Source organism: Taurulus bubalis, assembly GCF_910589615.1.
Source record: "Taurulus bubalis genome assembly, chromosome: 5".
Lineage (NCBI taxonomy): Eukaryota > Metazoa > Chordata > Actinopteri > Perciformes > Cottidae > Taurulus > Taurulus bubalis.
In genome coordinates, this window is record NC_136593.1 from 7,330,882 (window position 1) to 7,344,621 (window position 13,740).

At 38.3% G+C, this 13,740-nt stretch overlaps 1 protein-coding gene across 1 annotated transcript in view; it reads left to right on the forward strand.

Annotated features, from left to right (window-relative positions):
- Window positions 1-669, forward strand: part of grm4 (glutamate receptor, metabotropic 4) — a gene marked incomplete at both ends in the record, with an annotated part of 60,928 nt that extends 60,259 nt beyond the window's left edge. Inside the window, one exon of the mRNA XM_079217774.1 lies at window positions 620-669. Coding sequence (XP_079073900.1) covers window positions 620-669 — 50 coding nt within the window. The remainder of the gene's footprint in view (window positions 1-619) is intronic.
- Window positions 670-13,740: the final 13,071 nt, after the last annotated feature.

Here is a 13,740-nt window from a genome sequence, read left to right on the forward strand (position 1 = left end):
TTTGTACAATACGTCAGAAGGCAAAAGGCGCAGAATTGATCGCCGGCGGCAATTTATCCTGATGGGGTTACCGTTTACAGGCGCTGTACAGTCCATGCCCATTTGAATAAGCACCATTTGTCATTGTCATCGCCACCGTGGATACATCGCTTGATGAAATTGAAAAATTCCTGTCTGGGCCAGCTCCCACAACTGCCGTGATCCGGTGGCGATATGTCAGGATTTATCTGCTCCACCTCAGCGAATCAGCTAACACAGTCAGGGGGAACAAGTGATAGCTGAAGGAAAAGGAGGTGTGATGGGAGAAGTTGGCTTCACTAAAAGCCCTTTCTGCTGTAGATACAGGCATGTATTCAGGGAAAAACATACCAAGAGAGTTGAGGGATTTTTGGGAACGATTGGCATTCACGCTACACTGCAGCATGGCGACTAACAAGCAAATTAACACATTTTCCGCCATTTTTTGACATTTCATCTTACACTTGTTGCATCAGGAAGACGAGGCTAAACAAAAACGCCCACATGCTCTTCAATAATCTTCCTCATCAAGACCACAATAGTTATCCTCGACTCCATTTGAATCTCAATATAACCTCTCATTCGTATTCTTCTCTTTCAGCTTTCCCAACAAAGCAAACCTACATCAGCTACAGTAACCATGCAATCTAATGGACAAATGTACTCATCATGATTTCCACATTGACGGAGAAAAACATGCGGTGGTGGAGTTTCGCACAGCCGGCATAAGAAAATGGATGTGTCGTTGTGCGGCTGGAGATCACGGAAGCGTTTTCCCAAATATGTGAGACATGGCGAGGAGAGAGAGACCACGGAGACGGACAAAACAGGGGACCAGAACAGATAACGGTACGATTGCAAGGTTCCATCTTGTGTCTGCCTCGAAAGAATAAACACACACACACACACACACAAAAAAAAAGAAAAATACTTGCATGGCAGAGGCTGATGGATGGAGCTTTCCTTTTGAGTGTTTACATTTCAGCTATGCCCTCTTTCAAAAAAACCATCTCTGTCATCTTGAGCAGTGCTGACGGAAACAGAACTAAAATCAAGAATATGTTCAGGTGTTCTCAATGTCGTCTGCCAGTTTTGAAAACTGTAATTAATCTTAAAACCCTCAACTCATCACAAGGGATTAATCAACACCAAAAAGGCAAGAAAACATGGTCCGTGGATTTCTAAAGAGGGTGGGAGGCTGGTGTTTTTGTTTTTATTTCCAAATGTATTCCGGTCTCCTGAGTCAAACGACTGGAAATGGTGATCATCTCAACAATGCAACAAATCTGTGCCAGACTATTTGTTATTTATTTTTATCCCTCTTTCAGGTTTCCACTGAGTCAATGAGAAGGAGTACACATATAAGACGGTCTCTGCCAATTTTGAGCATGCCAGTTTCAACATCCTGTGTTGTGTTGTTTGAAGAAAAAAAAAAATGAAGAAAAAATGAAAATAATTATATCTTTGGAATGCGTTTAAACTCTGTTGCAGCGTTGTTAACAATTGTTTGGGCCCGAGCCTATTGTACGTTTAAAAACTGTTCTCAAATGGTGAAGGTCTAGTGAGTGATTATTTATCTGTGCTTAAGTGAGGCCATGATTTGTATTACCAGCTAGCCGAAGGCTGCCACTGCCCTCCACATACCTGTATGTGCTTTGAAACAGTGGCTCGTGGTTAAAATCTGCAGTATTTTATCCAGGAGATGTTACTGTAAGCTGTCGTCCAGGATGACCCTCCCATCACTGCCACCAGCTTGTCTCTTGGTCACACGTAGTGTAAGGGTAAAGCTTAGCTGAAGAGATCCATTAGGAAGGGAATTAAGATGAAGTATGCCCTTGAGAGGATTGTGCAATATGACCTGAAGGTGATATCCATAATGGACCAGCTACTGAGAAGATTCATTACAACACATGTCCTCCTCGGGCACTCTCGTGATAAGGGGGAGGTGTCGGGAAGGTGTGAGGCTTTTCAACAAATGAAAATCTAATTGCAAAAGTATAAAATATCTCTATCAATCACCCTCGGCTCGCTGAACAGATTAATAGTTGGCTTCGTAAAGTATAAAGCCCTCTAATGTCTTGGGGAAAAACATTGTGGGGTCATTTGTGTTGTGAAGTCGATGCTGCTCTTCATGCCTCCCTCTGTATTACTTTCAACACCATTTGTGTTGCAGAATAAAATGTGAGTGCTGACCAAATTAAATGGCAAGTTAATGTATGTTATTAAATAGATTGATGATGTCTGCTTTATGTCCTGACATATCCTACAATTGGGGAAAATGTACCAAAAGATACAGTGCCTGGCTATCTGAATATGTATTTGTAAAACCCTATGAAAACTAATGAAGTGTGTGAAGCATGTTTAGTTTTTTTTATACAAAATTTTATTTCTATTAAAAATGTTTTAAAACTTCAACATCCGTTTTCAGGTTCTTTTTTCCAGGCGTTCATACGACCCCTATCTTTACAAACAAAGAGAGGAATAATTTATTTGACTAACAATGGATGCAATGCATACGGCATCATCTTCAGCTCAACAGGTGTAATAATACAGATAAAAAAAAAAAAACAGTTTGTCTCAAAAAGAGAGAATGGCTGCCATCCTCTGAATAATATGTTGCCACTCCTGCTCTTATAATAGCACCAGCAAGACGGAAAACTGGTGGAGGAAGACATGAAATTATATCAAATGAATGGTTTGCTTCTACTTGAAACTAAGGCCTATGCATGCAGAGCTCTCAGGAGCAATCAGCTGCTCCCCACCTCCCTGATACTGCGAGCCCACCAAACAAAAGGCTCGGCAATAACAGTTGTTGCTTAGCAAGGTGCACGTACTGAGGATATGTCTTCTTTACACAGCAGAGATGGAATAAGATGCACTGCTTAGTCTCATGAGACTGCACAGTTTTACATGATACACACTGTTGAGGAATGTTTTCAATTTTTTTTTTTAGAAATATTTAGTGCCACTCTGGCAGGAACTACAAAAAACACTGTATTCAAAAGGGGTAGTCATAAGTAAAAGGGTAAGTGTAAATGATTCAGCATTTTAAGTATATAACTAGCCTATGAAATACCAGGTATCAAATTTCAAATTTGATGGTGACAGTATTTGCTTTTTTTTTTTTTTATTAATGTCCTATCTTCATATTTATGCACCAAGAATCACTTTCTAAGGCACCAAGCGCACTTGTGTTAGGAAGAAATATTTAGTACAGAAATAGAAACAGTGTATGGCTAGCTGCCAAATAATAATCTATATACAGCATGAGAGACATTGCGGAACCAACTAAATACATCAGTACATTAATATATTATTAATAAATAAAACTTGGCTGGAGGCCAATATAATCTGCGAATAACCTCTATGTTGTTACTCGAGATCCAAAAAGTGGAATTCAATCCCATATGGACTTTACAGACACGATTATTAGGAAGCAAAATGACTGCGTTTGCGGTTGTTTCTCTGGAAGAAATCTAAAACGTTTATTCAGCTAAAAAAAATACACTTTCACGTCAGAATAAAACCCTTTATTGATACAGTTAATGTAACCTATGAAACCACTGAAATAGAAACCGTAATATGGAAATTGTAAATGTCATGAGATCATAACGACTCCAATGTTTCCCGTAAGAGTGAGACAACGTAAGGAGAAGCTGATGGTCACTGATGGTGAACTCATTCTGACCCTCAGAGACCATAATGAATCAGTAGAACCGTGCGTTACGTGCTTTTTTTTGTTAGAAAGCCAAACTCAAACCATCAATGTTGGGAGCACGACATGAGTTTATCCATTCTTGATATGTTACATTTTTTGTTCGTTTTTTTTCTCCATCCATTATTAGGGGCGAGTGACTAATGCAACAGTTTTGACCCAGCAGCGTTCTTACAAATTCAGCAAACGTTAAATGTATGCAATTTTAGTTTTTACTGCAGACACCAGACCCAATGCACAGTCCTGCACACATATAAACAATGTGTATTACATGTTTTCCTCATATCAGATCTGCACATTTTGCATAGTTTGTTATGAAAAATAAATTAAAAAAAGATCTCAATGATATATAATGGATTTAAAAGAAAGCAGGAAGACAAAAAACTATTTTCTTCAAGGTTTCTTTAATTATTTAATTGTTCCCAGACACATCAGCTCCAGTCACCAGAGACTTCCGTCTCTAATACAAAGGACTTCCCTCTTGCCTGTGAAGAAGATAGGAGAGTATGCATTGTTTCTCACAGCTGGCTTCTCTACGCTTCAATGCTTCTTCTGAATCTGAAAGTCAGCGATTTTTCAAATAAACTTGGAAGAATATTTAGGACAACACAAGACGTTGTTTTGCAGAGTAGTGGCAGAATGCATTCAGAAACACAATTCTGTGGGGAGTTTACATTGACACCACGAGAGAGGTCCAACGACTTCGAGAGATTTAGCGCCACGAGCCAAAGGCTGCGTCCTGCTGTCGACTGGGTGGTCTCGTGATGTGAAAGCAGACAACAAAATGCAGCAGAGAAAGAAAAGAAGAGCGTCGACCCCTCCTCATCGCTGTGTGATCACAGGGACGATGACAGCTCCTTCAGATTAGTGAAGCCAATTGCTTCTACGTCAGTGGAGATGTTACCGTGAGCATGTACGTACCCACACAACCAATCACAGGAGGACCGGATCTCAGCGCCGTAATTAATCCTGTCATACGTTCTTGAAATGGTCTTGGCACACTTTCCTTGGAGAATTGGATCTTGTCAGTGTAAACCGTAAATAGTTTTTTCCCCCCACACAAGAAAGCTCCCGTGAGTAATTTGGTTTAAATCAACCGATAACAATTTAATTTTTTGGGGGTTGGGAGGGTTTGTGACCAAATCTTTGTTTGCATTTTTCCCCCTTTTGACATTCATAATGGAGGAGATCATATCCAGGACATTTGTATAGCATACTATACTAGGACTTTTTGTTTTTGCGACATACAAAACAATAATTTTTAACATACTATATGACCTTTTATGACGTACTATACTTTTACTTTTTTATGACATACTCTGACTTTTTTTTTTACCTACTATTGTGATTATCTTGTTTTTTTCCTTACTCTGTTTCCTAATTTATTTCGTTCCCTCCCCATTACGTCCTGCGTTTGTTTGACTTCCCGTCTTTGTGATTTTTCCCTCCTTTTTTCCGAGCATCACCTATGTGTAATAGTCTCGTCCGCCTTGCTCTGTTCCTTCCGTTTCTTCCACCAAACAGTTTTCCAGCTGCCCTCACGTCTGCCCACCTATTTCCTATTGTCTGATTAGTTTATTGTGTATTTATAGTGCTGTCTTTTCTCTATTTGATGCTGGTTTGTCTTTCTTTACTTTGTTGCAGCTCGAAACCTATGTTACCTGGTTGTTACTCGCCTGCCATCTGGACTCTCATTCTGTAAGCTCGTTTATTGTTTTTCATTAAAGTGTCTTTATTGCATCTGCCTGCCTCTGAGTCTGCATTTGGGCCCTTCCCCCTCCTCCATGAATCTCCACCCCGTGACTATGCTGAGACTTTTCATGACATTCAACAATATGACATTTCAAAAGACACTATACTATGTAGGATATAGTATTCTACAACTTTATGACATACTGTACTATGACATTTTATAACATATTATACCAGGACATATTTATATCATAAAATATGCTGAGACTTTTCATGGCATTCAACAATATGACATTTCAACAAGACACTATACTATGACTTTGTAGGAAATAGTATTCTACAACTTTATGATATACTGTAGTATGGCATTATATCATAACATACTAAGACTTCGTTATAACATGCATTACTATGACTGTTATTACACATAAACGTCAATGGTTTTTGAATCGCGAGGAGCTGCTTGCTTAGTGAGACCAGCCAGTGGGCGTACACAAGCTGTCAACATTATGACAGTTTGTGTAATAGCTCTCACTGCCAGAAGGGGTAGACACAGGTCTGCACTGCATCTTTAACCACACGGTATACAAAAGAATGAGAATTAAATATCCCTTGATTATTTGTATTTGTTTACATACTATATACTATGACTTTGATGACATCATTTACAATTTAAATCTGTTATACTATACTAGGCATTTTTTAAACAATATTTGTATTACTTGTTTGTCATACATATCTTTAAAAATGGATTGAATAACAGGAAAAGGCACATTGGTGTTCTATGCCTTCGCCAAAACTTTCAATATGATTTGACTACGTTTATTATAGTTTCAAACCTCCATTTTAAAACACCCATTATCCTAATTATTAGCTAACCCATTCTTTACCCCCGCTCACCCATCTGTCTCATGGACCTCTCACCCCTTTCCAGCTGAGTTCTCAATTGTTGTTTTTTGAGCTATAACATTATAAATGTATCTCATATAGTAATTACCCCCCCACCCCCCTACTAGTTACCAATACAGTAAATACAGAAAGGGACGTATTAATGGTTACTGTGTACCCTAATTTGAATATGTTGGTAAAATGTATGAGTTAACCTATATGGACATGTGGGCTACAGTTGGCCAGATTGGTAGATTATATAGAAGGTAAAACATATAACCGTGGATCATATTAGTATATGACTGCTTGTGTCATTTGTAGCATTCTTGAAAACTGAAAAAAAATGAATATACTGTATATATAGATACACACACAAATTGACAGATATACGCATCTATAATCCATTACACAACATGGCTATAGCAAGAGCTTCTAAGCCTGCATGCACAATTATCTTTCTATTGAAAATTTAAAAAAAGGACCTTATAAAAAGATGAAAGCCAATGGTGTGTCATACGGATATTTTCCACCTCATTACTACCATTTCTTTTGCTGCATTTGTTAAACAAAAAAGTGTTTTGATGGCTTGATAAAGCAAGAGAGGAATCATCATCATTGAAATGCAAGGAATACTTGGATCCACTATATCTGATAAGGTTACTTGAATCCAGAAGGTTTAATATACACGTGTACTGTTTTATTTTGTGGGTAATAAACACACAGTGCTTGGAGTCAATATAATTTGGCAACATTTTCTTGGCAATAAAACCTATGAATTACTTTATTTAGCAACTGATGATTATAATTACTTGAAGTGGGTGGAATATCATTAGTATTATTTATGTTCTATTTCATTAATTATTTACACTGCGTCTGGTTGCTGTGGACGAGGAGTCAAAGACATATTCGGCAATAAAGCGCCAATGTTGGTACAATCCTCATGAAGGCGTGAATAGCTGAGCAGGTAAAACGTGTATCCAGTCCTCTCCCTTGTGCGCCTGAGGATTATGCAATACAACTAACTGCCCTCAGATGACAGAATGAGCACAGGACCACATTTGTCTAGAATTGAGCACCAACATAGAGCAGGATTAAGAGAAGCAATGCAGTGATGTTTCTTTCAAGGGTCCTTTGACTGATCTCTCTCAGCTGTGCAGTATTGCTATTGTATACCATCATAAGAAGACCAAACACTGACAGTGTCGGCTTTGCTATAAAAAAGAAAGAAAAGATCTGATCGAGGGGCGTGATCTTCCAGCAGAAAAGACAGCGCTGGCTGCAAAAGGCTATTCGCTGTGGATGCCGATAGAAGAGCGACTTAAAGACAAGAAAGTGACTGCATGTATGCATGAAGCGAAATAACACGGAAAAATAGAAGTATTTGCAAAGTGAGGTATCTGAAAATAATGCAGCAGTGCTCCTATGACGACATATTTGTGCTACGCATCTTCTCAGATATTCCACTAATATTTCATTCACCTTTTGTCTCCGAGAGTGATGAGTGATCCGAGACGTGGTACTGCATCTTATACACAGTGCATACACTATGTTGCTAGGAAACAGTAGCTCATGAATACCCTGCAGTTATTGCACATCAAAGGCGTAATGTTGTGATTGAAAAAAGAAAAAAATGTTGGAAGGGTACCTCCCCACAGGAAAAAACATACATCAATATTTCTATGTGAATATCTATTTCTAAATACTGTGTTTATCACTATCATTATTAACACAGATGCACCTTCCGACACAGCCGCTACATTGTGATGTGGTCACATAGATGCATCTTTTTGTGCAGTTGATCCATTACTTCTGATGTGCGACAATGTAACCAGCTACTACTTTTCCATTCATGTGTTTCACCATCATTTGTACTTTGCCCGTTATATTTACTTGTTTTTTTCATACTACATCTTTCGATAGCTTATAATTACTGAATATCCGGCGATAACAACTGGCAATCGATCAATCGAGGCATCCCGAATAAAGATCACGTTTATTCTTTAACTTGCAGGAGGCATTCCTCTTGCACTTGATGTTGAGTCCGGCTGCGTCAATAACTTTTAAACTTCTCTCAAAATGTTTGTGGCCCTCATGAAAGCAACAATATTTTAAAACTAGTTCCAAATACCTTGTTTGATAAAAGATATTTCAAAGTATTTCTCATACAGGAGTAAATAGTACTATTAATACACATTTCTTGTGCAAGGGAGTATTTACAACAGCAGGACCAGGCATCTGGGATCGACTCTAAATAGAAATATCGTGATGAAGAAACATGTTACCAACAGTGTGGTTCATTTGACATGTTTGCAATGGTATTTGGTAAGATAAATTCAGGATAATATATATATATATACTTCATTGTTAACTCACAGTCACAGCAGATTATTAGCTATTGCTTGTAAGGGATCCACATTATTGGACGCAATTGTTGGCAGAAAATCCATTCGCGGTAAAGAATATTAATTAGTGTTAAGAATAATTCATTTTGTCATGTATCTATGAAAAATGTATCAGTCACTGGTGTATCATGCATCCAAAGTGTGTATGCATATTTCATATTCAACTTTAATTTATAATGGACTATGTCAAATGTTAGACTTGAATTTACCATTGGCTGTATTGTACTAGACTGAGCTTAAAGTAAATTGGTATATGTATTAATTTTGCAATGTGTACCAAGTTTTGGGTGCCATATATTTTCTTTGGCAAGAATACAGTTTTATCTTATTGTCTTTGGACAGGATAGTTTCTCATTATTAGAATTATAACATCATCAGTCTTGATCTAAATATCTCAACAAAAGTAATGGATTATTCTTTATTTTGATATTTACTGTGTTCCTGTGTCATAACAACCGACTTCTCCCACTTAACAACTAATAAGGCTAATTTAGATTTCAACCATTGTATTAACTATTCTGAAGCAGATGTGTGTCTCCGTCATATTGAACGATATCCAACTGTGATCCATAGCAGACAAAGATGCCGTTCGTCGACTCATCTTCGTTCGTTCGTTGTGTTTTTTTTAAAGAGAACTCACTCGTCTGTCTTTAGCACACAGCCGGGGATCATCTCAACGTGTTAAGTCCACTGAACGACACTTCTAATTGAGCCCCGAGGGAAAGAGGGGAACCAGACGAGTGCTGTATGCAGAGATCCCCAGGTTAAAGACAGACACTTGGGTAACATTCCTCAGGGAGGGAAAAAAAACAAGTGTGAGGAGGTGGGTGAAGCCTTTACAATGAAACTAGGCCATTCTAACAAGGACTGAGAAAGACTGTGACAGTAGAATACAGAGCCGGGTATACAGCGGCAGCAGCGAAGGTCTCTCACATTCACTGCCAATATTGCTTTCATTTGCTATGCACCATTTCACTCTCTCCTTTAAGCTCTGCAGACCTCAAATGCTTCATCATGTTGTATGGTAAATATATTTCCTTAGGTATCCTGACAGGAAGCTGTTTCTCTTCTGTCAAAGAAGATGACAAAGAAAGGTTTATGTCTGCGCCATGTGCTAGCTCTCGCATGTAATTCCTTTAATCCATATTTTAGTCCTATTTTGTTAATGTTTCATGCTTGAATATATTCATAACCCTTTACAATTGAATTTCCATCTCTGAACTGCCACGTGTCTCTTTTGGGCACCTACACGTATCCCATATTTACTCATTTGGTTTGAAGAGCCTGTGCTCTGGTACTTAACATATAAATGTTAATGTCCACCGCTTTGGTCCAGACTGAGATATCTTAACAACTATTGGTTGGATGACATTTTCATTTTTGAGGGTGCTGGACACAGTTCTCATGCTACTCTCCCACAATGGGAAATGGACGAGATGACACTCGTCATCTCGTCCATTTCCTTTGTGTATTGCATTCACTAACCATGAAACATAATTCCCCAACACTAAGACCGGCACATACGTGCACAATACATTGCTGTTATACCTTATTAAAATGAACTTTTATGCTTGACCACTTGATTTGAAGCTACAGTATACTCTCAGATTTACTTATGTTGCTTAATAGCTTCAATATCCACACATTTTCAGACAGACCAGAATTAGAAATGAAGCTAAAGTCCACGTTGTAACATCGATATGACACATGAGACAGCCGTTGTTCTCTCTGATATGAAACCTCTGGTTGCAAAATGAAATCTGACGGTATAGAAGTCTATGAGAAAATGATAAAATCACTTGATTTATTGCCTCAGTAAAGACAAGTGCAAGTCTCAGACGGTAGATTTACATCTTTTTTTAGTACAGCTTGATGTTCACCGAGTAAATGATGGTCCCATTTAGAGTAAAATAGAAGATAAAGCAGGGTATGCTTTAGGGTGTGGCTACCTTGTGATTGACAGGTCGCTACCAAGGTGTTCGGTCTTAGAACTTTAACCCTTGCTGTGTTTTCAATTTGTGAAAGTTAGATATAACTGTTTGGCTGCATTAACAATAATCGTCCTATTCAGCGTTTGGTTGTATTAATCCCCACCCTCTCGTGTCAATTCTGGTTGCATAAAAAGTATTCGGTAAAGGCCAAAAACCAAGATGGCGCCGGCCAAAATGCCAAACTAGAGGCTTCAAAACCGTAGTCCCAGTTTGTCCCATTTTTTAGAAGACAGGTGATTTAAAAAACCTTATTTGAACTCCAACAGAAGCATTCAGTGAAATAAAAGGAGAACACAGTCACAAATAGTCACCATACAGACACTTAACTCGTAATATAATCCTGTTTACTGGCAAGAGACTGATTGGCCTTTTTATGCTTTTGTCGTTGGACTCTCTCAGAACACCTCTCATTCTTTTGTTGCACTTCCCTTCTTTGCTGAGCGTGTGGAAATAGCAGGAGCTGTTGGCAGAGGGAGTTGTTTCAAAAGACAAGGGAGGCCCCAAAAATCCAGTTGAAGAAATGTTTATGCACTGCTGTAGACAAATCTTACTTACTGCAGATTTAAATTGATCTAAAATGTGGTTTATTTTTCTTAAAAGACTTAGCAACGGAGCAATCTACATGACAAAGTGAAGCTGAAATGATTTGACAATTAATTAACCAGTCAGTCAATCAGCAGAAAATTGATAAGCAACAATTCTAATAGTCAAGTAAGTCAGTGCTAACTATTTACAAGTTACAGTTTCTCAAATGTCATGATTTGTTGCTTTTTTGTCTTTTATAACATTTACAGACTGAATATCTGTGGGTTTAGACATTTTATAATACATCTATGATATAAATGATTTTTGCAACTTGGAGAAACATTTTACAGAGCTCGCAATAATTGCCTTAAATTAACATTACATATCTTATTCTTTGAAGACTCAAAGTGGACAATGGGCCTTGGGTGAAGATGCACACTTGTCTTTTCCATGAGGGATTCTCCAACAACTTTGTTTGTGTGGACTTTGCTAAGAAGTAGGTCAAGTCTAGATGGAGCCAAACTCCATCCCTAAAGCTGTTCAAAATCATGATTTATTACCAGCCATTCAAACCCCCTCACCACCAGTGACACTGTGGATGACACTGTAGGTAAATGTGACGCACAGGCTAAAAAAAACATTCTGCTTTCATGAGCAGAGCTGAGCAGAGAGGGAGGCGGCTCCGGCAGTAACGCAGCTAACAGTGAGCACAAGATGCACAAAAGGACATGACTCCTCGTTTTTTAATGTAGTTCCACTTTCCAGGCAGATAGTCAGCATGGCCCTCCTAATATGACCATGTTTCAACAAATGTGGTTAACAATGAGAAACACTTGCTCTGATTATGTCCACAACGCTTTGTTCTTCGCATCTGAAAGAATTAAAGCCCAACAAGGAATACGCTTTTCCAATCTCGGCAGGTTGGCAGCAAACTAGATAGATTATGAGCTACCAGGGAATGTTTATCTCCAACAGACTCACTTTTATACCTAGGAAAGTATAATTTCACTGGATTGATTGGGCTCTTAAACCTTCTATTGAGATTAATATTAAATGCACATATTTTCTGGACCAGGAAAATATTGTACCCATAAATACAGCTCCACTTAAAATACCTTTGCACGATTCATCTTTGAGCCAAAATGTGTTGATACAGATTTTCTGCTTGTAGCTCTTCTCCCTCTGTGGGACGATTATCCTGCACCCTGAACCAACATTTTATTATTTAATGTTTACTTGTGTTAGGCTAAGTGTGTATGAGTGTGGTAGCAAGAAAACAATCAAAACACATTCACAATTTAAAAACCTCAAATACATGTTTTAACATTTCAACCTTTGGTTTGAAATATTAAAATTCAGACATTTGATGATATTGTATTTCACTGACACACACAAGACTCTTTGTTGTAGGTAATAGTTTGGTGAAAGCTTCTGTAATGGACAAAATGAAATACCCCCATTTTGCTAAAACACGCAAATCCCCCGCAAATATGAATACTCTCTCCTTTTGAGATCAGATCTTTCTCTTTTTAATTAAACAGCGATAAATTGCAACACGTATAGCGGAAAGAAAAAAAAAAATCTTAATTTCTGAAAGTTTAGTTGAATCTCTGCGTGTAAAGAAAAATCTTAATTAAAATGTTTTAATTAAAGCTTTCATGACTCACTCCTTACTTTTTAAACCTGTCCTCGAGTTTAACTATTTGTGTCATCATCCTGCCTTAAGGACACAGCTCCATTTCTCATGAGCCTGCTACACTGTAGCTTTTCTTTTTCCACGTTAATATAATTTCAGTGTGTTTCAAGTGTCAAACCTAAATCTGACCTAGCTGTTTGGCATCACAATTTATACTGTATTTTTTCCCCCTGTGCAGCAAGAAAATATGAAACTATTGCTTTTCGCCTCGAGGTAAATTTTGAATTCACCACTGGGTCTGAACAAGGTCTTCAAATGCAAAACCAAATGTTTGTTCAACCATCTGTGACAAATGCTATTATTCACAAAGTCAGAACAGGGAAGTAACTATCCTGGAAACACAAATAATTTAAAAGAAAAGAAACAAACCCCAATGTCCCTATCTATTCTCACATGGGAGGACACACTGGACGAATCAGGAGGAATGCTGGTTAAAGGACAATGATTTATGAAAAAAGATATCCTGCACCAACCCAAAAGCCAATACAAACAAATGATGGAGCCATAAGGTGAGGTGCTGAGCCAAAATGAGAAATCTACTGCGGCGGTCATGGACACTCTCTCGCCAACCACACAGCATCTTTCATCACGAGCTTAACCACACCGGTCCTCCCTGACGTGTCAGTTAAGTGTGAGGAATAAGAGGGTGCAGTCTGGTTTCTGGGTGTCTACAGCAGAGCCAAATATAACGCTCATGAACTTGACATATTTTAGCCTCCTAATTATCAACCGCCATCTGCATAGTGTCTGAGGAATCATAATGATTTGTTTGGAAAATCCTAAACAATGAGCTCTGGCAAACAAACTGTGGCA